The 27,963-nt window shown below is 37.8% G+C and overlaps 1 protein-coding gene across 7 annotated transcripts in view; it reads left to right on the top strand.

The window, feature by feature from the left end:
• cdk17 (cyclin dependent kinase 17) overlaps positions 1 to 27,963 on the top strand; it is a 55,291-nt gene that overhangs the window by 22,051 nt on the left and 5,277 nt on the right. For 6 of the 7 annotated variants that reach the window (XM_082168431.1, XM_082168436.1, XM_082168437.1 and 3 more), the window contains exons 2-13: positions 4,331 to 4,479; positions 12,198 to 12,362; positions 18,451 to 18,498; positions 19,251 to 19,384; positions 22,067 to 22,192; positions 24,074 to 24,130; positions 26,412 to 26,526; positions 26,624 to 26,718; positions 26,807 to 26,869; positions 27,020 to 27,143; positions 27,531 to 27,651; positions 27,777 to 27,874. In XM_082168431.1, the coding sequence (XP_082024557.1) occupies positions 4,353 to 4,479; positions 12,198 to 12,362; positions 18,451 to 18,498; positions 19,251 to 19,384; positions 22,067 to 22,192; positions 24,074 to 24,130; positions 26,412 to 26,526; positions 26,624 to 26,718; positions 26,807 to 26,869; positions 27,020 to 27,143; positions 27,531 to 27,651; positions 27,777 to 27,874 (1,273 nt within the window). In that variant the 5' untranslated portion in view covers positions 4,331 to 4,352. The remainder of the gene's footprint in view (positions 1 to 4,330; positions 4,480 to 12,197; positions 12,363 to 18,450; positions 18,499 to 19,250; positions 19,385 to 22,066; positions 22,193 to 24,073; positions 24,131 to 26,411; positions 26,527 to 26,623; positions 26,719 to 26,806; positions 26,870 to 27,019; positions 27,144 to 27,530; positions 27,652 to 27,776; positions 27,875 to 27,963) is intronic. The other variant, XM_082168432.1, reaches the window with a different exon arrangement.

Below are 27,963 nucleotides of genomic sequence, written 5' to 3'. Positions count from 1 at the left end.
TCTTTTGTCTGTATGTAGATCTTGAACTTGCTATTTATATTATTAATGTTTGCTAAGTCTATCAGTACTATTATTATTATTGCTCATTGTTTCATTTGGACTAAATAATTGACTTAGAATAGACTAATTATTGGTTTAGTCTAACTTTTAAAGTTCATGTACACATTTATAGAGACTTGGGAGTTTGGTTCTGTTGACTTGGGTCAGTAAGCAACCAAAACACTGTAGCATTGTGACGGTGAGCGTTGCTTTGACTTTTATTAGATTTGTTGGATAATGTTTAATATGCTACCGTTCAAAAGTTCGAGATCTAAACGATTTTAAAAAAAGGAAAAAAGATTAATACTTTAATTTAGCAGTGATACATTAAATTGATCAAAAGTGACAGTAAAGATATTTATAATGTTTTAAAGATTTCTATTTAAAAATTAAAATTACAATGCTGGAATCCAGTGAAATTATCACCGTTTCCTCAAAATATTAAGCAGCACAACTGTTTTCAACATTGATAATAATAAGAAATGGTTCTCTAGCAGCCAATCAACATTTTAGAATGATTTCTGAAGGATCATGTGACATTTGAGTTATGATGTTCCATCACAGGAATAAATTACATTTTAAAATATATTCAAATAGTAATTTGTGATAGTATCTCACATTTTTTTCAGTTTACGGTGTTTTTGACCAAATAATTGCAGACTGGATTAGCATAAGAACATTTAAAATAACATTTAAAAATCTTACCAACCTCAAGGTGTATGTCAGTGTCATGCGGATAAAAAACTGACTTGTGTGACTTAGGGCCTTATAGCCTCATTTTCAACAAAAATATGATTACACTTTATGAAATCACCATAGACCACATGCCCCACCCTCAACATGCATATTAAATGAGCTGTAACCATATTTGCATATTTTTGTGGTCTACTCTTCCCCCCTCCAGACTTTCCTATCAGCGTGATCCCGGCGAGCTGCTGTTAACCGAGGGGTTAATGACGGGAGGGGGCGGGGTGACAATAGACAACACTGTCCTCAATGCTCTTCAATCATTGGCCAAGAATGCAGTGTGTCACTGAAACAACAGTGTCTGTGTCCTCCACCGAAAAAGGACGTGTGCAAACCAAGAAAAAAAACAAGAAAAAGGCCTGCATGCCCACTTAGCGATGCGTTTGTAGGGTTTTTTTTTTTAATGAGCTAGACTGGAGACGAGTAGAAAAGGCTCGCCGTAAAGTCCCTGTAGGCCAACATTAAAGGCTACGTCTACATTAATCGGAATACATTTTAAAAAGCATCTTTTTCTCTTGTTTTGGCCTTCTGTCCACACTGAAGCTGCGTTTTGTCCTAGCTATTCGAAGACACTCTCAAGACACGAAAACGGCATTTTCGAATAGTAGTGCGGACTATGAAACCGGAGGTACTTGAAAACGATGACACTTTTAGTCATGTATTTCATGTACCGATAGATATCTTTTGTTATACCAGCTATGTGCTGTTCACTTGAATTACATCCCTTAAAAGATGACCGATCATTGCCTTTCTGCATCAAAGCATGAGAGCAATTGCGTTTTAAAACATACATGGAATAATTTTGAGTGCAAAATATTTTGATGATACAATGATCATGGCTGAAGAATACAGTGAGAACTTTGTCTGGACTCTCGGTATCATTACAACAAGCTTTTATTAGGATTTACGCGTATGCAGTAAGATGACTTAAGCTTTATCAGTCTGGACGAGAAACCTTTGGAAAATGCTAGTTTGGACAAAGCATTTTGAAATGAAAATGCTCTTTTCAGATGTATCCACTATCCATATTCATGTAGACGCAGCCAAAGTCTGACATTGCATGATGGGGAATCACTTCTGCATGCCTTTAAAGGGATGGTTCGGAGTAATTTCAACTTGGGGTCCTTTGCACCCTGACCTCCCAGAAGCTTTTTTGCTGGCTTTTCCCAAATCACGGAAGTGACCTCGACGCCAAGGTTAGCGGTAGCATTAGCCATCAGGCAAGTGTTATTTATATAAACTCCTGATGTACTTACAAACTTTCCAATGCCTCGTTTTATGAGTACAGAACCTATTTGTACTACTGTAGAAGTTTGGTACCATTCTGGGCATTATTAGTGGGGTAATTTTATGAGATACAACCTTGGATCCATTAGCGCCTACAGGAGGGTTTGGCTCGAGGTCATGGTACAAAGGACCCTAGGTTGAAATTACTCCGAAGCATCCCTTTAATGAACAGGATGGTGATTTTGCAGAGTGTTAAAGTGTCTGTGTGTGTGTGTTCAGGCTGGTTGTGCCCTGTCCTAGCAGGTCTGACACAGGAATGCCAACTGTTCAAACACAAGCCCATGAAAACACACGCTTGTGGCCTCTGGGTGTGTCTGGACCCTGCTGCCCTACGTAGCAGAATGAGATACCAGCTGTTTGAGAAGATGTGCTCTGTCAGCGTGCACATTATACTGTCTGTCGGTTCTATATCGGCCCGTACCCGTCGTCTAATCCCTCATATGTGGGCTCGGTAACCCCCCCCCCCCCCCTTCCTTTAGTCTGTGTCAGATGGACAGATGGCGTGTATGCGTGATTGTATCCGAGAGGGACCAATCACAGATGCTCTGACCGGCCGTTTCCTGCAGTGTGATCTTTGCATGCACATTTCCCACTTTGCAGCGTCCTGAAATCAGACACCACACGAGAAAAGCCATCTCACTATAACCTGATAGTCTTTTGTGCGTCTCTGTTTATGATTACGGTGACCCGGCTCATCATAGGGGCCGGATGTTATCTGTATGTGCTGTACTTTTTGCTAGACTTAGAAGAACCTTGGAGGTTTAATTTGTACCTCGCTTTGTGAACGCGACGAAACTTCCAAGTCCTGTGTGGATTTGGGTGTGTGTAGTCTGACGGTGGCAGTACAATAGACAGAAAGAGTCCCGCTGCCTCCCATAGCAAGGTGTTTCCTGCCTAAAACGCTGCAAAGTCAGCATGTATTGAGAGAAATGCACAAGCACACACACATTAAAGGTGTATTAAAAAGTCTTTAGAGAATCCATGCATGAGTGATTGTATGGTTAAGGGGTGTTATTTTGCACACTTTAATCTTGTTAAAATCACCATTATGTATGCATGCCCTTGAGTAGTTTATTGCTTTTATAAAATGGCAACACCAATATTAGACTAAGATAACTAAATATATTTTCAATTATTAAGGATGACAAATAAAAAAAAATTTAAATGCATTTATTCATAATTTTTTTCATTCCCTTTTTCATTTTTTCAACCCTCATTCAATCAGAACTGTATCTTTTTATAATTTTTTATTCCATGTCTCATTGCTGTCATTTATTGTAAGAAAATGCATTGGTGTAAAGGGAATTATGGCGCATGTGGGAGTGTGTTTTAATAATGCACACAACCATGTGTTGAAGTGCCTATAAAAACAAAATACAGTCTCATGAATATTTGATTAAAAGGCTTTTTATTATTAATGAGGCTTTTTTAATTTTATTTATACTTGGCACATGTAAGTCTTAAAGTCCTGCTGTGTTCATCAAAACCCATCCCACTGGAACTTACAAATATGTTCTTAAAGGGATAGTTCGGCCAAAAATGATATTAAACCCATGATTTACTCACCCTCAAGCCGTTCGAGATGCATATGTCAATCATTTTTCAGACGAACACATTTTCAGTTATTTTAAGACTCTTTTTCACACATTTTTTTTCCCCAACAGGAAGTTGAGTTGGGAAGTATTGAAGGGCTCTGAAAAACAGCTTGGTAAAAATGCAATAAAGACTTTAATTCCAGAAATCGTTGGTTAAGTAAATAGGAAAGCACAAGTATTACTGCCGAAGATGCACCGGCAAGCTGTTATTTGCCTTTGCTACGAGCCAGAAACCAGCATTAGGGGGATGGGATGTTCTCTTTTTAGTGAACATTTTATTGGAGTACACTTGTGCGTACTAGATGAGTCATCACTATTTTGGGCTGTTTTCCTGGAAGAGAAGTACAGTAAATGTTTATTGACATGCACTTAAAGCTGCAGAACACCCAATTTTGATTTAAACTGTCATTTCCAACTAGCCTAAACCAACTCTAACAACTAAAACAAATGCAAATGCACTTTGTCGAAGTGAAAAGCATGATTTACTTCCTCTATGTGACGCATATTCTTATTTCTAGGCTGCGCTTAACCCACAATGCCACTGAACTTAATAAAACAATAAGTACATTTTTAATGAAAAGAAGTCTGCATGCATGACGCATAACCCACAGATATTCGCAGGCCGATGATGATTAACACTGTGTGTGTGTGTGTTCCCACAGGCCCCCCCTGCCACAGAGGCCTATGGAGAGGATGAAGAGGTTTAAGAGACGTTTGTCACTCACCCTGCGTGGAAGCCAGACGATCGATGAGTCTCTCTCGGAGCTGGCGGAGCAGATGACCATCGAGGAGAACAGCAGCAAGGACAGCGGTGAGTGTGTGCGCTGCACCTTTCATATTGTTTGCGGTGTCTACGGTATATTACATGTGCAGGGTCACTGTTAGTAGTCCAGATTAGAGACTGATTTATTAGTGTTTTGATTAGCTTGTGGAATAAGAGCTCTGGAAACCTGGAAAAGGTCCACGGGAGCGGAAAAAAGGGCCTCCTGTGTTAAGAATCAGGACGCAGGGGCTCTATAAACTGATTATCAGATTTTGTAGCTAAACTATTTTAGTAAAGGTCATTTTCTGAGGTAACGCACCCTTTTGTCAAACACTGCAGTGTAGAAAACCTTTGTTGCACTCATTTTGCATTTACATTTTTTACACTTTCAGAATTGCTTCCCTTATATATTTCTTTGTCAACATATATCGCTATACTAATATTTGAAGACCACAAATATTCTGCATTTTTGTAGCAATGTGAAGACGGCTGCATGTTTACTTTGGCCTGACCTCTGATATTTTCACTTGGGTAGTGACTGGTCCCCTGTATTTCTTTCTAAAATGTATAGGAATAAATCTGGGGCATTTAATTGAATCTCTTAAAATAACTTGATGTGTGTGTACTTGGTTGTTTCATGACCATTCCTGGTAAGTCAAGTCATTCTGGAGTGTAAAACACAAATGTCATGCTTTTGTTTTTGTGAACTCTTACATTACTTCTCTATTTCCTTTGGATACTGTATTCTCCCTTTAAAAAAAATTTTTTTTATGTTAGGGGAAGTCAAGTTAAACTCTATCAACAGCACCTTTTCCTTAATGATTATTAACACAAAAATGAATTCTAGTTTGTTGCTAGTTTTATTTTATTTTTAAAGGCCAACATTGGTATAAACAGTGCTGAGCCAGTGCTGTCATTCTTCCAGTCAGTCTGAATGCCTAAAGCAATGCAATTTCAGTTGAATGGAAAAGAACCAAGCAAAACTCCCCGTCCTCTTCCTCAAAGTGCTTTTTCTTCTCCTCGCTCTTGTATGTCAGCTAGCTAGTAATTACGTAACAGCAATGACACCCCTGTGAGGAGGAGAATGAGAGGAAGGGAGCATGTGACAGCTTGTGAGAGATGGGCTAAATTAGCTCTGTTGCCTTTAGGCAAACCTGAAGGATGGACTGGAATCACACAGACTGTTTCAGACCGTACAATGAGACTCTGTAAACTGGAAGTCAGTGTGTGTGGTGTGAGTTCCAGTGCGTTCCTGCTTACCCTCTATCCCCAGAGCACCCCTGGCCCGTGATGCATGCTCGACTGAGGGAAAACAGTACCACACTTATCAAAAGCACAAATTCAGCTACCAAGTGTTTTTTGGCCAAGACGGGATGAACGTTCCACATCCTTATCAGAGCACCTGAGGGAGGGTTTTAAAGTGCCCCTATTATGCCATTTTAAAGGCTCCTAATTTTGTTTCAGAGGTCTTCACATTTTTACATGCGTCCAAGGTTAGCCACCAATTCACCAAAACATAAGTTACGAAGTGCCATGAGAATGTGTTGTTAAAACCCTTCCTAGACAGCGTTTTTAGTGGGGGTGCGAACCGACACTGGTCTCACGGTTCGGTTCGATTACGGTTATCATGTCATCGATTCAGTTCAATTTGATATCGCGATGCACCGCATCCTGAAGTTAAAATTTTTCTTCAAAAGTGATTTGTGCGCGCGCGTCTGTGCGTGTGCTCGCCTGTTCGGGAAGTCGCAGTGACATTCCAGACAGTTTAAGTTTCAAGGGAGTAAAGCTTGTTTATGCCATATAAGAAAAGGAAAATCTGTCAAATAAATGTTCTTTTAAAGAAATGTTCATTTAAAAGCAGCTCTCATTAATCAGTGTATTATGTTACCATTAAAGATGCGCGCATCGACCGTCGCTGAATCCACGTACGCGACAAATGACGTCAGAAAAGTGTCAGTACAAGTACATTATAATCGGTTATGGTCTTTTACTGAACCGATGCCGAATCGTCCTCGTCTGCATCGCGATGCATCGTAGAAACGATTTATTTTTACACCCCTAGTTTTTAGGCATTAGGTGCGTTAATTCACAACTAAGGACATCAAAATTATGCTGCGTTATCGCAAATCTCATATCTGATTTTAACCTAAATATAAGGTAGCATTGCACGCTCTCCCTGAATGCTTTGAGGTTAAACTCAAGAGACTTTTTTTCAAAACCGTGAGAATTAGTTGATTTTTTTTTCTGTGCTTCATCTGAGAAACCTATTTGTGCATGCTAGCGTGCACATTTCTTTTTAGTCACTTATCATTTTTTTTCTATTTAATATTTTTGCTGCCTCAGAAGCTAGTTGTGTATTCAGAGACAACTTAATAGGATTGGCACTGAGCCTGTGTGTAAATCTTTGAATTAACGAGTTCAAGTTCAAGTTCACTTTATTTAAATAGCACATTTACAACAGCCACTCGGCTGACCAAAGTGCTTTACAGATAAATAATACGAAAATAATACCTGCATAACAACACATAAAACACAAATAATCAACCTCCCTTAAACCATCACATCACGATCCTCAGGTTAACACTAACATTCAGAGAATGCGTTTTTTTTCTTCTTCCTCATGAATGTTGCACTCTTTCACTGTACACTTGCACTGATATGTGCACAGCGGCCTAGATATGCCCACTCAGCTATGCACACACTCTTTCACAGTGTGCCTGTTTTTAGGTCTGTGTGTTGAATGTGGGGAATGGCAGTGTTGTTGACCCAGCCGTTTTTTTGTTTTTTTTTAGCCAGACTGATGAATGTTTTATGAAGACCCATTACGTAAGGATCTTATGCCACTCTCTTCTCTTTCCTTTAATCCGCACATTAGATAGGGCTTCTAACTTCTGGCTAAATCCTCATTCACTGCAGCCCATCTGGATTAACGTTCAGAGGAACATTATGCACTGTGATGGGAGTTAGATGTCCGTTTTATTTAATTATCAGTATTTTATGTGAATAACAACCTTTAATTCAAAATAACTCCTGTTATAGAGTTGTTGTTGTTGTTTATTCATTAGGTGTGTTAGGACACCTGAAATAATCATTTCATTTAAAGATTTTAAAAGTTCTGTGTTAATTATACATTAAATGAGCCGTTTGATTTATAGTCTCACTTTAGCCTCAGGAAAGATATGCATGCAATCTGGAATATGAGAGTAGACGAATGGAGATTTTGTCTCATTAACGTTGAAGACTGTTCGGAAAACAATTACACTGCTTTTAGGTTTCAGATCTAGTTTTTATGATCTAACTTTTTAATATGGAATCGTAGATGCAGTCAGCAACAGAATTATTATATATATATATATATATGGATATGGATAGGGATATGGATAGAGATATGGATAGGGATATGGATAGGGATATGGATAGAGATATGGATAGATATAGGGATAGGGATATGGATATGGATAGGGATAGAGATATGGATAGAGATATGGATAGAGATATGGATAGAGATATGGATAGAGATATGGATAGAGATATGGATAGAGATATGGATAGAGATATGGATAGAGATATGGATAGAGATATGGATCGAGATATGGATAGAGATATGGATCGAGATATGGATCGAGATATGGATCGAGATATGGATCGAGATATGGATCGATAGATGGATAGATGGATAGAGATGCGGATAGAGAGATGGATATGGCTAACTTTAATTATCAGCTACTGGTCTGTTAATCCTTATACATTGTATTGTTTGTTGATATTAATAATGATCAATATTGTAGTATTAGTGTTTTGCCCACAGGAGAGACATGAATACTACATGAAAAAGGGGATAGACGGTTGTTGTTTTTTTGTAATGCTTCCTCAAATTTCAGACAGTCTTTGTTTTTCTCTGTTTGTGGTCTGGTCCAGAACAGGACTGTCATCTGCACCGTCTGCCGGGCTAAACTTGTGCTTTAGTCATGCGTGTGGTTTTGTGGTTTTTTGTGTGTTTTTTGGGGCTCTATAGTTCTTCGAAAAATGTCGAACTCTCTCTGAAGATATCCTCTGTCTCAATAATGAAGAAATAGAGTGAATGTATGTGTGCCTGTGATGGTTTTGGCACCAGGAATGGATGTTAGGGTTCTGCACAAAGAGCCCGTCACCGGAGACTGTCGGCACAGCAACCGTAGACCCAACCTAGCTTTGGGCCCTGGAGCTTCTGCTGACATGAAGTATTTTCCCCAGGAGTGCTGTTGCTTAGCAACAAGACCCGATAGACGTAGAGTTTACATTTAATGTACTTGTGCCACGCATGTGAAAAAATGATCATGATGTGTTCTCAGTATTGGGAAAAGTGTCTGTCTGGTGTTCACGTCTGTCCACACTCACACACTCACTGATGCTGTTGGTTGGACGTTCCTGCATCTGACAGCATGACATATTGTCACGGCCCGACCTGTGGAGCGTTACCATGGCGTTGGCTGTGGAACATTCCGGAGTTTCCATGATGCTTATATGGAAATACGGTCCCGGTGTGCAGCTGGTCTGTGAGTGGAACTTTACACACATGGGTTTGGATGGTTCAGACCTGCGCCACACTGAGCTGTGCTGTTTTGTGAGGTGTGTGTGTGTGTGAGCCTGATGTTTTGTTGGATTCCCCTTAGTAAGCAGGTTGAAAAGGCCTGTTGTAATGACAGACACAGCTGTGGTGTGGGAAGATATGAGAGAGAGGACGACCACAGCGAAAAAGAGAACGCTCTCTGAATAAATGAAGATAATACACCATCAGCATTTCATGTGCACGCATCAAAACACAGTCTGAGAACAAAGTTGTTTGAAGTCGACATGAAATCATAATTGATCCTATTGATCTGCTTGGGAACTATTTATCATTACATTGTTATTGCAAAGAAAAAAGGATTGCCTTAGTAATCTTTCATCACAGTGTAATAACTTGTTCTGCCTATAAAAATGTCTTTCTATTTATGCTGACATCATCAAACCCTCCCAGTCCTCTCCAAACTTTATAAAGAGACCAGTTTTCACAATTCAGTCAAATCACAGAGGAGAAAATCTAGCCTATTTTTAAAGTATTGTTTCACTTTACTTGTCTTCACACTTCACTTCACTTCACTTCACTTCACACACTTCACTCCACCTTTGACTTTAAACTTAACTTTACACTTCACTTCATTCCACCTTTCACTTCACATTTCACTTTTCCCTCCACACTTTACACTTCACTTTTTACACGTTACACTTTACTTTGTACACTTTACACTTCACTTTACTATTCACTTCATTCCACCTTTCACTTCACATTTCACTTTTCCCTCCACATTTTACACTTCACTTTTTACACTTTACTTTGTACACTTTACACTTCACTTCATTCCACCTTTCACTTCACATTTCACTTTTCCCTCCACACTTTACACTTCACTTTGTACACTTTACACTTCACTTTGTACACTTCACTTTTTACACTTCACACTTCACTTTTTACACTTTACACTTCACTTTACTATTCACTTCATTCCACCTTTCACTTCACATTTCACTTTTCCCTCCACACTTTACACTTTACTTTGTACACTTTACTCTTCACTTTACTATTCACTTCATTCCACCTTTCACTTCACATTTCACTTTTCCCTCCACACTTTACACTTCACTTTTTACACTTTACACTTTACTTTGTACACTTTACACTTCACTTCATTCCACCTTTCACTTCACATTTCACTTTTCCCTCCACCCTTTACACTTCACTTTGTACACTTTACACTTCACTTTTTACACTTTACTTTACTATTCACTTCACACTTCACTTCATCATGTTAGAAGTAAAATGGGTTTATTTAGTCTTAATTTCAATATTAGATTTTTTTAATACACTATACTACACCAAACAAAACGTCATGTCTAATATTTAAATGCCTAATAAATTCAAATATTCATTTTTAATTCATAAAATAGTTTTTATATAAAAAAATGTTTTATATCGGGTCTTTATTTAAATTTGATGTTCATAAATCTATTAATCAAATTGGACCCAGAATTGTTATACAATTTAGTTGATCCCTTTACATATACTTTTCTCTATATTATACTGTAAGGCTTTATAAAAAAGTTTCTAAAATAAACCGGAACACAAATTTTTGCTAAGTTGTGAATGTTTTTAATTAATCAATTAAATCAATATTCAATATTTTCTTCATAATAAACTAACTTTGGGACACCAATAAAACATTTATTTATTTTAGGGCATCCATTAGTACACTGATCAAAATTATTTTGTGGTGAAGTAAATACTACAGAAAAAAAACAATGTAATTTACATGAAAAAGTTAGTTCAGGCAAGAATTAAAATTCTTTATTGTATGATAAAGAAAAATTCTATGATTTTTTTCCCCACTGTTTTCCAGCTGTATTTACACTGTTTCATTTCTGTTGTTGTTAGGATTAGTAACTTGCCATTTTGTGACATTTCGAGTAAATTTTCTACTCAAAATGACACATTCACACACGAAAAACGATCCAAATGTTAGTCATTGTGTGTTGTCTGACAAGTATTGAGGTCTCTGCGTTCACATGATGCGTAACTTCTGATATGTAGATATGGTGTCTCACTCAATATCTATTGTATTAATTACTTAGATGTTTCTAAGTAAAGCATATACTTTAAAAGTGTGGTTTAATTGTTATATTGTTTGAGTGAAATGTATTGCAAAGGAAACTTCAACTATATGGATATTACTCAACCTTTTACTAGCCAAGTTAAATGTACTTATTTTCTTTTATTACTTTCACTTAACTTAGTTAAGTCGAGTTTACGTAATTCCATATGTGACATTTACTTTAAAAAATGCGTGCAAAAACTTGCCTAAGTAAATTTTACTTGTGTTTTTTCAGTGTACCCCAATCCAGAATTCAGGATCTTAATGCTTAATATGATCCAGGGGTCAAATTTGAACTAGGTGTGTGCAGTTTCATAGGACGTTGGGCGAGTTAAATATAAGAGACATTGTTGCTTGGGTTGTTTGGAGACGAATGCATTGCTCTGTGTTTTTTACGTGTGTGTGCGAGCTCAAGGAGGGGTTGGTTGACTGGACAGGTGGTGTAAGCAGAGACAGGTGGAAGGGGGACAGGTGGGGTTGGAGTGCACACACACACACACACACACACACACACACACACACACACACACATACAGTGTGATGGTCATATAACCTCTACAGACGTTGATTAAAGTTAATATATGCAGTGAATTTTTTTTTTTTATCTAAAATTCACATGGGTGTCAAATAGTTGGTTTATAATGGTAGCGATGCTTCTATTGGTTGATATGTTGCAATTTTGATGAACTTTTATACTTGAGTGTCGATTGTCAGAATTTGTTTGATTGATGCTTTTTCATGCCTTGTGTTGATTGGCTCAAATGACTCCAGCTGCTTTCCTGTTGGTTTATACATTGCCATAGCAACACCTTTGCAATGATTGGCTTGCCTTTCCATTAAAAGTGAAAAGCACAGCAGGTGTTGCGTTCCCAGCATCACTCAGCTTGATGAGAAGTGAAAGATATAGGTGAATGTCAAGACATCACCAGTTTCTAGATAGTTGCCGGTTTCCCTTTATTGCCGGAGCTTCCCTTTGATCTCAGTGTAACCTCAGGTAGTAAAGTATTAATTTGAATGAAGTTTTCACCGCCTCACACTATATAAATCTATTCATGCAATTATACTGATGCTGTGTGTGTGTGTGTCTTGTTATTTCAGAGCCCATCGTGAGGAATGGCCGGCCGCCCACCTCCCACAGCATGCACTCGTTTTTGCACCAGTACACGGGCTCCTTTAAGAAGCCTCCTCTGCGCCGACCGCACAGTGTCATCGGGGGAAGTCTGGGGTCCTTCATGGCCATGCCTCGAAACGGCAGCCGCCTCGGTGAGTGACAACACACACGTACAGGCTGATTGGAAGAGTCGCCATTTAAAGACATATTTACAAGAATTCAGCATTAAAATGTTTTTGAACAATTAAAACATAAGTGTGTGTATGTATGCATGTATGTATGTATGTATACATACACACACACATTATAAATTATGTATATATTATAAATAGTTTTTGTTAACTTTTAACAGATTTTTTTAATTATAATCTAACTTATTTTTAAAAGTTGTTACAAAATTTTAATAATGTTATCTTTGTATTATATTTATTATATTATTTAGTTATAATTTTAATCTAAACTTTTTTTTGTTTCACTAGTTCATTATTGAAATAATGATTATTATTATTACTGCAACTATTTCATAATAATTATAATTATAATTTATTACTTAATTTTATATTTTAATATAACAGTTACTTTTAACAAAATGTTAATAATTTGATTAAAATTGTATTTCCTTAGTTAGAATTTAATTGTTCAATTATCGTTTAAACCTTTTAATGCTTCGCTTTTTCATAATAAATTTTAGAGTTATTTATTCATTTACAATTCATGCCAAAAAAATTTATTTATATTAAACATAAATTTTAATATAATTGTCGGCCTGATGAAGTGCTGTATAGCAGCTACAAGTATTAATGATTCACATATTTGCCTCAAACCTTTGAGTTTGTTAATGATGGTGTGGATGTGAAACATGGTGTGGATGAAGCATACGTGACTCAGGTCGTCCTCACCTTCAACCAATCCCAAATATGCCTCCCACTTTCAGTTCATTGCTTACTTCTGTTTGACTGCCAGCAAGCATGTCTTCTCTCTGAAAGTGTTTAATAGACAACACACTTTTCAATCATTATATTAATGATCTGCCATGTAAAAAATTCAGATGTGCAGATTCTTGGTGTGTGATGAATCTGGGTCGACCTTTTCTCCCTGTTGTCGTGGGATCAGTCATGTCTGACCCCGGTGTGCGTGTGTCCAACTGCGCGAGTGGGTGTTCACACACAGAACGCGCTCACACTGGCAGGAAGTGAGTCAGAGGAAGGTTAGTGGGAGGCGACCGTGCAAGAAGTGTGTGTCACAGTTGAACAGTTCCGTCCGGGCTGCTCTCGGAGTGAGTGTGTGTTCATGCGTGGTGCTTCTCATACGTGAGGTTATTTACCAGCATCTCACACACGAGTCCAGACGTGTCCGTTCCCGCATTCTCATCCACCGACAGCGCTGTCAGAGAGCGATCGCTTGTTTATTTGGCACAGATTGTGGAATTTGTAAGCTGTCATGTAAATGTGTTTGATAAATGATAGGCTTGCGTTCCCTTGAATAGGATGCATTCCAGGTTGGAGTGATGTCACGCAGAATCAAGACAGTCTGGAGTTTATTAGAGTTTGACCCACTTTCGTTCTTGCAAGATTTTTCCGTGCCACACTTTTTATTTTGGAAAAGTAGAACACTGCGCTTTCTAGACTTTCACGGCATCAGTTAAAAGACGGCGGAAGACGGAGCGGATGGGGTGCGGCTGACTGATGATATGCCTAAAAATTACTAGTGAGGTTGTCTCGGGCTTGACGGAATGAAAGAGCGCAGCGCTTGTTATGTCGAGAGGAGGAGGTAGAACGAGATGAAAGACGGGAAAGGGAGAGTGAACGGAGAGAAATGGGGTGATTTGCCAGAGCAACTCGTTACCTCGCGGTGTGTCAGATTTAAAAAAAAATAGGACACATTACCTGCAAGTGCACACACTGTTACACTCTCACACACACACACTGTCTCGCCGTTTCAAAGACTTCATCTGTGTGACGGGATGCAGAAATGTCGCCGCAGGTTAACAGTCAAATAGCCATTTCATGAAGCTGGATCTCTCCTCATCTCATCTCTAAGAAATGTCCTGGTCATATTTCACCCCAAAGACAAAGGACGAAAAGCTAATTATATTTGGCATAAACCACGAAGCCGGTTTTTTTGCATTGCTATATCAATTGAGATGATTAAGAATGTTCCCCAAATTTTGATTTATTTTATTAAGCGTTTTTGGTAACACGACAAAATAAGGTTTAATTTATTAGCACTAGTTAACTAGGACTATAAGAATGAACAATACATCTACAGCATTTATTCATCTTAATGTTAATTTCAACATTTACTAATACATTAAAATCAAAAGTTCTATTTGTTAACATTAGTTAATGCACTGTGAACTAACATGAACAAACAATGAACAGCTGGATTTCTTTTAACTAACATTAATAAAGATGAATAAATACTGTAACAAATATATTGCTCATGGTTAGTTATTGAATACATTACTACTAATGTTTAATGTTAACAAATTTGACCTTGTTGTAAAGTGTTAACACATTTTTTTTGTGTGTTGACATTAAAATAATTCCCCCAATATATACACTACCGTTCAAAAGTTTGGGGTCAGTCAGATTTTTTATGTTTTTAAAAGAAGTATCTTCTGCTCACCAAGGCTGCATTTATTTGATAATAAATAAATAACAGTAATATATTGTGAAATATTATGACAATTTAAAATTACTGTTTTCTATTTTTATATATTTTAAACTGTAATTTATTCCTGTGATCAAAGCTGAATTTTCAGCATCATTACTCCAGTCTTCAGTGTCACATGATCCTTCAGAAATCATTCTAATATGATGATTTGATGCTCAAGAAACATTCATTATTATTATCAATGTTGAAAACAGTTGTGTACAAAAAAATTCAAAATTCTTTGCTGAATAGAAAGTTCAAAAGAACAGCATTTATTTAAAATAGAATATTTTCTAACATTATAAATGTCTTTACTGTAACTTCAGTTTAACTCATCCTTGATGAATAAAAGTATTGATTTATTTTATTTCTTCCCCCCAAAAATAAAATTAAAATTCTTACTGACCCCAAACTTTTGAACGGTAGTGTTTAATGTTACAAAAGCTTTAGATTTCAGATAAATGCTGTTCTTTTGAACTTTCTATTCACCATAGCATCATGAAATAAAAATGTAAATAACTGTTTTCAACATTGATAATAATCATAAATGTTTCTTGAGCATCAAATCATCATATTAGAATGATTTCTGAAGGATCATGTGACACTGAAGACTGGAGTAATGATGCTGAAAATTCAGCTTTGATCACAGGAATAAATTACACTTTACTGTATATTCACATAGAAAACAGCTGTTTTAAATTGAAATAATATTTCACAATATTACCGTTTTTGTTTGTATTTTTAATCAAATAAATGCAGCCTTGGTGAGCAGAAGATACTTCTTTTAAAAACATAAAAAATCTTACTGACCCCAAACTTTTGAACGGTAGTGTATGTATTTATTTTATTGTTTCATTTTATTTTCTGAATAAATTAAATCTAGTATAGTAAATATTACTTTTGCATATACTAACATTTGTTCTTAATTGATCACTTTTGATCAGACTGCAATAATGAGTATTAATGGGGATAATGTGCTCAATTCTCATTGCTTCATGTAAACTGCACTTATTTTGTATCATCTTACTTTTGTAGTGAAATATAAATATTCCAGAAATTTTTCCGCAAGATTCACCTCTCTCCCTCTCGTCTGAGGATATCAGAGCAGAGAGACAGCAGACAGCTGTGTGCCATAATGGATGGCCCTCAGGTTAGGTACTTTTACTGCCACGGCCAGATAAAAGAGCGGGCCGATATGTCACCCTTGGGGGACGCCGTCTTATGAGGTGAGGGCGGAGGGGGCCGTGAGCCGGCAAACAGCCTGCCATAAAACTACAGAGCCACGACCGCACCTTTACACTCTTTTTCTAGATCCCAGCTCTCTTTTATGCGGGAATATAATCTCTTTCCTTCCGGAACAGCTTTTATTTTCCATTGCTTTTAGTCCGCTCCTTTTCCAGGTACTAGAAGACTGCATGTACATGTTGACTGGATCGGATTCTTAATTCCTGGCCGCTTGTTTTCAATTTGTGTGTGTGTGTGTGTGTGTTTGTTTTTATATTTTTAAACCCCCGATTACATCATGATTTGGCCCCTAGGTCAGCTCAGATAAGCTGGATCATGCTTTTATGTAATAGAGAAGAGAGGAGGACATAGTTCACACTCACTCACTGTATAAACAAAAAGCACATGGAACAGCACATATCTCTTCAGTTTCCTTGTTTTCTGGATAATCCATGTCTTTCTCTGGAATCAGGCCATAGGTAAATGTGAATAGAGCATGTGTGTTCATGTCAGGTTTGACTCGTTTTCATGAATATGAAGAACTGCTGGAGAGTTATTGACAGATGTGCAGCCTAATGTGTGTGTGTACTCCGCTTTATACAGGTGTGTGTGTGTTTAAAGGGAAAGAGGATGAATAAGGTCTTTCACTGAAATAGAGGAATCACATGTTGCTTTTCCAATCCACACACACACATTAGGTTGATTCCCGAATCACTATATAATATTCTACGTAGAGTGCAAGATTAGTGTGTCCCAGGGATGGAATCAGCACCCGCCACCAGCCAAATGCTGGTGATTTTGTGTTGTGGCGGGTAAATTCGCTTCACCTACCGGCCACCGTGGCGGGTAAATAAAAATATACTGTTTCACACAGACGGCGGACACTTTTAGAGGACATAAGTGTACGCTGAAATAAAGTCTTTCACCTCAGAAAAACGGACTTTCTTGTCCTGTCACGTCAGCCGTTATCCTGTTCTCATAGCGAACACTCTTCAAATGCACGCGCAAATGTGGCGGCGCGCGCTGTGTATCGCCTCACTGTATATAAAGTGCAAAATAAACTACGAGCATGCAACGCCGTTACGTTGTAAATTACACAAAATAAAAGTAATGCAGGGATGATTTTCATACTATTCACCAGGAGCAGTTTCCATGGTTCATTAACAGTTATTGTTAGTATTGTGTATTCACCATGGTAACTGTCGTTTCCATATTAACCCCAAAATGCCACTTTATTTTTCTTTGTGTTATTTTTAATATTTTTAAATGACTCTAGTGGCTCATACCAACATTGTATTAACAAAAACTAGTTTGGAACTGCTATTTAATAGCTTTAGCATAGGCCTAATGTTTATTTATTAGTACTAGTCTTTACTATTAGTCATATTCTTACAATTTATGTTAAGTAAAGGGGGACAGTACTTGTGTGTGTGGAAATAGCCGGTTTCAATAAAACTACTTGTGACATGACATATTTGGCTTTGACTTTGACTGAACATTTGCTCTCACTTTGCAGAAAAAATATCGGGATATATATCGTATATCGATATTCAGCCTAAATAATCGGGATATGACTTTTGGTCCATATCGCCCAGCCCTAGTTTCATTGTTGGGACTAAAAACCTAAAACTGGAAGCCATAAAAGACCACGAATCATTCAAATGCCACATCCAGGTAAAAAAGAGAAATATATATATAAGAGAGAAAGAGAAAATGTCAGTATTTCATTGAGACTTGAGATTAAATAAACTGCTTAAGTATTGTAGATCTTGTAGTATTAATTTTCACATGCAGTTACACATTGTCGGTTAAAAACAAGAAAGTGGCTGGTAAAAACATTGAGTGGCTGGTAGATTTTGAAATCCACCAGCCACAGTGGCCGGTGGACAAAAAAGTTAATTTCCATCCCTGGTGTGTCCCAAATCATATTATGCTAAAAATAGTATGCCAAATGTATATATTTTTTGTTGAGCTGATTATTAACCATAAGATAATGTAATAGTAATGCCTGTAAAGTGTGTCTGGGGCCTACAATCAGTCATCAGCAACATTTGCCTTCTCAAGATGGCTGTTTTCTGTCAAAGGGGCTTAAAATAAATTAAAATAATTCAAAGGTTTCAGTGTAATTGTTTTGATGACTTTTTTGTGTCTCATTTGGATTAAGAAACCAATTGGTAAATGCTCTCTTTTAATAACTTAAGGAGTAATACATTTTATTTTATTTAAAAAAATTGCATTTAAAGGCACAGTATGTAAGTTTTGCCACTAGAGGTCGTTTATTCAAAACAATAACAAATACGTAGCTTGATGGCGCTGTGAATGAGCGTGGAATCATGGGAGGTGTCGTCTTTACCTCCACAGCCGATGGAAAGCAGTCTGATGGGACTCAGGCAGAAATCATGTTCATGGGTGAGCTAATTTATTAAAGTTTATTAACGTTACTGTGGTATGAAGCAGGACGGGGCCGAGAGCCCAGGACATTTTACACTGCTGTTTTTATTATGCGTATATCGGCCGCCGAATAAAATAGCTGAATTCTCTGGATTTAAACATTGTTGTAAACATTTGGGATAATGTAAGTACACAAGTCAACAAAACATAACATTGTTCTAGTGGTTTTTGGCAATTTTTATTTTAAAATCTTACATATTGTGCCTTTTAACTCAATTTTCAAACTTGAATTAAACCATTTTAAGTATTAAAAATATCCGTTAATGTCCAATTTAAATATCCATTTAATGATTTACTTTACAATAAGGTCTCATTTGTTAACATGAGTTAATGTATGAACTAACAATACTTATTCATCTGTTAATGCTAGTTAGAAATCCAGTTGTTCAGTGTTTGTTCATGTTAGTTCACAGTGCATTGACTAACGTTACCAAATACATCTTTTGATTTTAAAAATGAATTAGTAAATGTTGAAATTAACATGAACTTTAAGATTAATAAATGCTTTAGAAGTAGTTCTCATTCGTAGTTCATGTTAATGTTAACAAATAAAACCTAAAACTTGAACTTAATAACAGTTATTATTATTGTTGTTGTCTGATTTTTATGTATATGCTAATAAAACCTCCCATAACTCATTTCCCATAACAGATCTCGCACACACATACATCACACGTTTTCATTTCTAACCTCCTCTTCCTCTCTCCCAGACATTGTTCATGAGAATCTGAAGATGGGTTCGGATGGAGAGAGCGATCAGGCCTCAGGGACGTCCTCGGACGAAGTGCAGTCGCCCACCGGCGTGTGTCTCCGCAACAGAAATCATCGGCGCATATCCATGGAGGTAAGACAGAACATAAATGAATCAGCAGCACAAACCTGCCTCACGCTCAGTTATGCACAGGACTCTGCGTGCGTTACCCTGAAAGCTTCAGACTGGGTGATGTGTCACTACTAAGAGCTTTATTTTTGGCCTTGAGTAGGTGGAGGGATTCCTCTGTTGTACTTTTTTCTATATTTCTCCCACACCCTGTTAGTCGGCTTTTCTGCTCCTCTTCCTCCGCGATGATTCTTTAATGAGATGATCTAAAGAAATCTGGAGGTTTTGTGGGCAGTTGCAGATGGTATAAGAGGAACTTCTGCATGTTTGAAAGCTCTCAGGTGTTAAACTTCAATTGACCCTTCGCAGGGAGTTTGATTGACAGGCGATCTGACCAATCATAATCCGCCATTTTTGTCCGACAAAGCAGTCAGGAGAGTTAGTAGATTAACATTGGAGGATTTGAACTTGAAAAACGGAGTGTACTGATGTCTTTCCGTGGTTAAAACAACATTCCCTCTTATGTTCATTCATGTTTATTTGATGTTATAAATTAACTAGAAGTAAGAGATGATCGGTTCGCGAGCAGCTTTAAGAGGCTCTACAGCGATCTGTCAGACACATTAAAGAGCCACAAAACGGTATTTATTGTTTACATTTCTTTAAAAAATGACCAAATTCGAAAGGTGAGACTTTGTTTCATATCAAAAGTAACCTGGTCTGTCCTGTCTTTCAGCGCGTTGTCAGGGTCCTCTCTGCTCCGCGATGTATTTTTCACTGAGTGAGAACATGGCTTGTCGGACATAGCAACAGTAACTAAAGGGGGCGGGTCTTTGCGAACGGTCAGTTACCAACCTCAGTTTTGAAGATCTGAGATCTTAGCCCAGACATGACACGGTATAACAAGTTGGTGTCTTAACCAGCCACAACAAGTAACAGGATACTTTGTTCTTTTGGTCAGAATGGTTTGGTTTCTTTTTCTAAGCACTAGGTAGACACGCCCCCTGTAAAACCTCATTGGTCCAAAATCTCCTCATTACCATACTGGCTGTGATTGATGCATCGTGTGACATTTTCACTTTGTGAGGACAGAAGAAAATCCCCTGAAACAGGCGTCGCATTTGCGACTGAATTTCAAATCACATGCGTCTGTGTCTGTCTGGTGATGTTTGATATTAAATACTGGCTTCCTCTGTTACCGCACACATGGATCTGAAAGGAATGGGTTCTGCATCCTCTTTTTCTCACTCCCTCTTTCCTTTCTTTATCATTCCCAGTCTCTGTTCTCTTCTCTGCAGTACAATGAGGGTTTGAAAACCACTGTTAAAGGAAAAACTGATTCCTTTGAACAATTACCACTGAAAAATGTCTCTTTTCTATCATGATTAACATGAATACATCAAGACATTCACGTCACACTCTTGCTACATGTACAGCATTTAAAGCTGCTTCTTCTGGGGTTTTAATGGCAAACCTCAGTGTGAACTAGTTATTTAACCATGTGTTCCTCACTCGGTCTCCGGGGTCACGTTGCCCCCTGCTGTATGAATTGGGTTACTGCGACTAAATGCACATTATTAGACACATGTCAGCTATTCTTTAACGATGTTGTGTGTATATATACTGGTGAATCTCATGAAGAGGTGTTCAGGTCATATTTTACAGGTACATAAATAAAAGAAAATGCATAAAGAAAATAGTCTACTATTATGGCGTATACGATTTTCATGCATTTGAGCTCCTTTTATTCCCAAAAGCTCATTACTGTAACATGGGGAAAAGATAATATGCATATATAAAAATGATAATAAACATTAATAATATTTAAGTCATTTAAAAAATATAAATTTAAAGTATAATGTCGTGATAGCATTTGCTATACTGCCTTTTATTAAAATGATGGTATTACATAATTAGTATTTATTTAATTAGTTACACATAATTTACTGTTATTACTATAGTAAATGCATGCAACATGCATGCAAATAATGTTACAAAGACTTATGCATACAAGTTTGTACAATTTTGTTTGTCATTTCCCCTTAATACTCGTGCATCTGGATGTTTTATTTTTTTGTTTGTGCTTTTCATTATTCTCAAAACCATTGATTCTAATTAGATTCTCATTATGATGACAGTTATGAAAATCATCCTGTCTAGAGACTATAAATAATAGCTCAAATTGTTTTATTTTGCATTGCAGTAATACGAATTGAGGGGGAAATATTCATCATTTAAGATTAATGTTATTAAAAATAATGCAAAAATAATATTATGTGTTTCTTTTGATTTTGGGGTGAAATGATTCACCCCTTCTTCAACCTGTACTAGTACACAAGTATTGGACTGATGTGCTGCCCGATGACACTTTCATGCTGCACGCGTCTTTATAAGTAGCCTGTGGGTGGAGAAAAAAGACACGTGAGAGATAGATGTAAATGGGGGATATTCAAAGCATGATGGAGGGTTATTTATGGAAGATGCTAATGCTTTGGTTTGAGAGCGGCTGTATGAAGTCACGCTATCTTATTTAAAACACACAGTCACACACACACACATACACACAATGCTTTCAGACGAGATGCACATACCAAATGAAAATTAGTCACCAAGCATACATTTTTAATCTGATTCCTACTTTGATATGAACCCAGCTAATTTTGTCCCTTGTGACTGACTTGTTTGTGTGTGTGTGTGGTTTTTCAGGACCTGAATAAACGCTTGTCTCTGCCTGCTGATATCCGGATTCCTGACGGTTACCTGGAAAAGCTGCAGTTGAGCAGTCCGCCGTTCGACCAACCCCTCAGCCGACGATCACGTAGAGCCTCGCTGGTAAGTTTGCGCACATAAACCCTTTAGCTCATCTTTATAATGGTTTAACAACATTAACACGTAATGTCATATTTGCTCCCTACTAATCTCTAGTATGTTTTTGTGCTTCATCTGAACCACATACACATGCAAACCTCCTCATTTCATCTCAGAAGCAAATTAATCACCGTATCTTAGGTTTCGCAATATTCCGTGAATCTCTTTGTGGAGCATATCAGGAGTGGAGCATGATGGGACATCTATCTAGTAACCACACTGCATAGAAGAACATTAGTTTTCTCATTTGACATGAATGGTTGTGAGATCATGGTGCTCAAGATTAATAAACTTTATTGTTTCAAACACTCCAACACAATGTGGGATTATGTAGATGATTCAGTCTGGCCGGGATAAAACTATTACATGGCTGTCAAACAGTAAGCCATTGTCACGCTGAGAGACTCTAATGCTGTGTTTTAGATCGGTTTAAATGGACGGTTCATCTGAAAATGATAATTCTGTCAGCATTTACTCATCCTCATGTCATACAAAACTAGTTTTACAGTCTTTCTTCTGTGGAACACAACAGGAGATGTTTTGAACAATGTAAAAGATGCTAGTTTTAGTCATTAATGCAATCTATCTATTGTTCTATTGTTCTGTCATACTATCTATCGTTCTATTGATCTATTATGAAGTCCATAAGGCTTTTGCACTACATTACGAGTCTTCTGAAGCTGTACGATAACTTTTGTGCGTCACGATTGGTTGCAAAATGTGATCTGATCAAATGAGATCATCAGTTTATACACTGTAAAAAATAAAAAGTTGCTGCCTTAAATTAAGTACAATCAACTTTTATGTTTAAGTCCTTTCAACTTAAATTACGTTAAACGGATTTTTTCTTGTTTAACAAAAAAAAGTTTAAATTGTTTAATTTTAGTTCACATTTTGGTGAGATCAAGCAATTTAAAGCCATATTTTGTCAATTTATTGATCTTTTTTTTTTTTTTACAGTGCACAAAACTATCATATACATGCTTTATAAAACTTATTGAAATATATTGCACAAACCATATTGGCTACTTTTAAAGTTATTTATATATATATATATATATATATATATATATAAATCTAATTGTACATACTTTATTGTATGCGAAATACAATTTTGAAGAACTTTAATATTCCATAGATGGAAAAAGTAAAATGAATTTGAAATGACATGAGGGTAAGTAAAACACATTTTTGGTTTAGCTGCTCTTTTAAGAGTAAAAGATTACAGTTGTTAAGATTACTGAAGTTAATGAGTACACCGTCCACAGCAAGCTTTTCAAAACAACATGGACCGCTGCAGATAAACCCGGCCCGTTGACGAGAAACCCAGTGTGTCGCTACGAACATTGTGTCGTACTCTCAGTTGAGCACAAAGACACATACCATGTTCTTTGTTTGTAGGCTGCATGCATTGGGGGTTTTGCATCTGAAAAGCCCCCTGCTTTTGCGTCTGGGTTTACTTGGCATCCATTGTTCTTAGCTGTCATCCGTCTATGTCGTCCTCACCTCCAATTCTCCATGTGTGTAAAGTAGAGGGGGTTTATGTTGTTGTTCTGGTGCCCCCTGGTGCCCGTGGGAGTCTGAATACTGTGTGTGTGTGTGTGTGTGTGTGTGTGTGTGTGTGTGTGTGTGTGTGTGTGTGTGTGTGTGTGTGTGTGTGTGTGTGTGATTAATGGCTTTGTCTGGGAAATGATTTTGGCTGCAGATATCAGAGATGGCGAGCAACACTCCAGACTCGTGTTTCTCACTGATAAGGTCCGTTGAACACATCCAGGCTGTTCAGTATTAACCAGATCTCATTAATGAAGCAATCTCTCTCTCTTTTTCTTTTTTCTTTTTTTATAGTCAGAAATCGGCTTTGGGAAACTGGAGACCTACATCAAACTGGACAAGTTGGGAGAGGTACAGTTTCATTATTTCACCCTCATCAGCTGTCAGAAATTGTCATTTAAAGGGACACTTTACCTCTGGAAAGATGAATGTGTATTTAAAATAGGTCATTTATGTAGAAGAAATGTGAAATTATTTTTGAATTTGGAGCTTTCTAGACTAAGAAAAGCCAGAAAATGTATTTTTGGCTTATGTGGATGAAAGACAACAACTCCCAGAATGCACTTGCTTCGCTGCCCTAGGAGGCCACTCCCAAGCCACGCCTACCGGTTAGAGAGGGCAGTTGACAACAACAAAGCTAAGCTACTAGTGAGTCTCCGTGACGAGTTTTCCCTGGATTTCGAGATCGACCAAAATGTCCAGGATTCGGCTTTTGCGTTCTACAGTCGCCATTCATCATGTTTACTGTGGCGAGCAGGACGAGGCTGAGGGCCGTGGGAGAACGGCGCGAGGCCGGTGGCGTCATTAATGAGACGCGCCGGTCTCCTATCTCTCACGGAGGTGCGGGAATTTTCTTAGCAATGTTAAAAACGCACATCACTTGTTTAGCGTTCATGTAAACACTACATTCATATTCACCAATCGGAATGAATTCAGTTAGATTGAAACAAAAGGTGTGCATGTAAACAATGAATGGCGACTGCAGAAAGCAAAAGCCGAATCCCGGACATTTTGGACGATCTCGACGGCCGGACATGTCCGGGAAAAAGAGGATGGCATTGGAAATCAAACGCACTGGCACTGATCTGTGATAGGTCTGTTAGCGCATTAGGTCCAACCCCCTATGGGTGGGTTTGAAAGGGTGGGAACTAGTGTTTGTAGTCTCAACAGAAATCCCCCCCTCTTAAGCCCCGTTCACACTGCCAGCGATTTTGTCGCTGTATGTCGCTAGTCTCTGTACTGTGAAGTCGCTTGTGGGCGTTCATAGTGCTGTCGCTCTAATGTGACTGGTAGACTGCACGTCTGGCCATATCTATACAAAATACCATCACAAGTGATATATACAACTATATCATTTTAATTTGACTAGGATTTAGGCTCAAAAGAAACAGTATGCTGTTGGGAGAGTGTTTTTATATTACCACAGCAGTGTTCAGTGGATTAAATCATTTAGCCTACTGGATTAACGATCGATCAATCAACAGATTAACTCATACCGTCATAAATTACTAAAACGTCATTCGAATTTGACAAATAATCAATTTTCTTGTCCCTAATAGTCAACATAATGCAGTGGAAACTGTAAAATGATCTGCAGCAGTGCTAAACTTGCATCATAATTACAACACTCGAACTAAATGTGTGAATTAAATTCACTGAGACTGTCGACAGTTTCTTTTCCATGCATCATTTTATTATATCCATGTATGTGGTTACAGTCAAATCATATATAACAGTGAAATCGCCCTCGAACTCTTCTGTCTTGCCTGCACTCGAGACGGTGACGTGAGCTGAGCTCCTCTGAAAGTCTTCTTTCCTATTGGTTGTCGCTCGCGAAAATCGCTTCTCATTTGCATAGTTGAAATTTCTGAACTTTTGTCGCGCGTCTCGTGTCGCTTGACACGCCCACATTCTGTCGCCAACGGTCACTGTCGCTCGTGTCGCTGGAAGTCGCCAGCGCTCCATTGAAATGAATGGGATCATGTCGCTTTGTCGCTGCGTGTCGCTGGCAGTGTGAACGGGGCTTTACACTTCCTCCGACAATGACGCAAAATGACGATTTTTGCGTCATTGTGGGAGGAAGTGTTAAGAGGTAAATACGGATTTCTCCCGTCTCGGGGAAAATGAGAGAGTGTTGTACGACCATTCAATAGTATGACTGGGTTTCTAACAATGCAAAGCTTAATGCAAATGGGTGGAGTGTTCCTTTAAAAGTACAATAACTGATAATCATATAACTGAACGTGTTCATCATAAGGAGGTTTTTGAGATGACAGTATTCATATCATCAAAGTTCAGTACACTTTATTTTACAGTGTCCTTGTTCCACATTACATGTACTTACTATAGTAATAACAGTAAATTATTCATAATTACATGCAATTGATGCTAAACCAAAACCTAACCCTAAAGTACGTACAAGTTATTAATTAAAATTACTCAGTACTTAAATGTTTAATTACACCGTAACCAAGGACTCCTTAAAATTAGGTGCAATTCAAAGTACTATTTGTTTCTTTTGTTAGTTGTACAGTAGGGACATAATTATTGGTTGTACATTATTAATCTGTTAACTACATCCCTAGTGTAAACCATACATTGAAATCTAATCATTGCTGTAATTGTATTATAGGGGACGTATGCCACCGTTTTCAAGGGGCGAAGCAAATTGACGGACAACCTGGTGGCCTTGAAGGAGATCCGGCTGGAGCATGAGGAGGGCGCTCCGTGCACAGCTATCAGAGAGGGTGAGGAATCTCTCTCTTTCTTAATCTCTCACTCTCTTTCTCTAAGATACTAATGTTGATATTGCTCTGATCTATCCTGCAATTTTCTCTGTTTCAGTGTCATTATTGAAGGATTTAAAGCACGCCAACATCGTCACGCTTCACGATATCGTCCACACGGACAAATCCCTCACTCTTGTTTTTGAGTATCTGGTGAGCGAATGTTTGTTGCTGTGTGCCTTTCTGTTCCACTTGCTTCTCGTTCTGTTTATTCATTTGTTTTCCGATGGCTTTCCTGTAGGATAAAGATCTGAAGCAGTACATGGACGATTGTGGAAACATCATGAGTATGCACAACGTTAAGGTCTGTCCGATGTCTGTTTGCTGTCATCAAGCAATTTGTTTTGCACCATATGGATTTAACAAAACAAACTGTTGTGTATTAGTGCGATGCAACACAATATGAAAGTTTGTGTTTGTGGTCTTCTGACCTGTAGTCCATGTGTGGTTCTAGATCTTCCTGTTCCAGATCTTGCGAGGGCTGGCGTACTGCCACAAACGCAAGGTTCTGCACCGGGACCTGAAACCACAGAACCTGCTCATCAATGAGAGGGGTGAACTCAAACTGGCGGACTTTGGTATGTGTAGCGCAGTGCTGTCAAAGCATGTCCCCTCCTGTATGCTTCAGGATTTTCAATGACTGCGCTTCAGTTGAATACACACAAAATTCGTATACATTTAAAATTTTTACACGTATATATTTTTTTTCAAATGTATATTACATATATATTATATACATGTTATATTATATATATTACAATTAAATCAATTTGCATGATGTTAGTGTATATACACACAAACATATATATGTATGTATGTGTGTGTGTGTGTGTATATATATATATATATATATATATATATATATATATATATATATATATATATATATATATATATATATATATACAACATTTATATTTAAGTAAAATATTATTTATTGTTCTTTTGTTTGTGTGTATTTGTAGGTCTAGCACGAGCCAAGTCTGTTCCCACAAAGACATACTCTAATGAGGTGGTGACCTTATGGTACAGACCTCCTGATGTACTTCTGGGATCCTCAGAGTATTCCACACAGATCGATATGTGGTGGGTAGTGTGTGTGTGTGTGTGTGTGTGTGTGTGTGTGTGTTGCAGTGCTCATTTACATTCATCATTTACATTCAGTCTTCTCGTGCAGACGGTCTTATCCTCTCTCTTGATCTCTGTCTCAGGGGTGTTGGATGTATATTTTATGAAATGGCTGCAGGTCGGCCGCTGTTCCCAGGATCCACCGTTGAAGACGAGCTGCATCTAATCTTCAGATTACTTGGTAAGCAGAAACACACACACACACTCATGCTCGCATCCAGCTCTCCAACTAAATGATTCAATTCAGAGCCTGTGTGATGAAACGCACAC

The sequence above is a fragment of the Leuciscus leuciscus genome (assembly GCF_965113295.1).
Source record: "Leuciscus leuciscus genome assembly, chromosome: 4".
NCBI lineage: Eukaryota > Metazoa > Chordata > Actinopteri > Cypriniformes > Leuciscidae > Leuciscus > Leuciscus leuciscus.
Note: the sequence above shows the minus strand (reverse complement) of the source record. Positions and strands in the feature narration are given on the sequence as shown.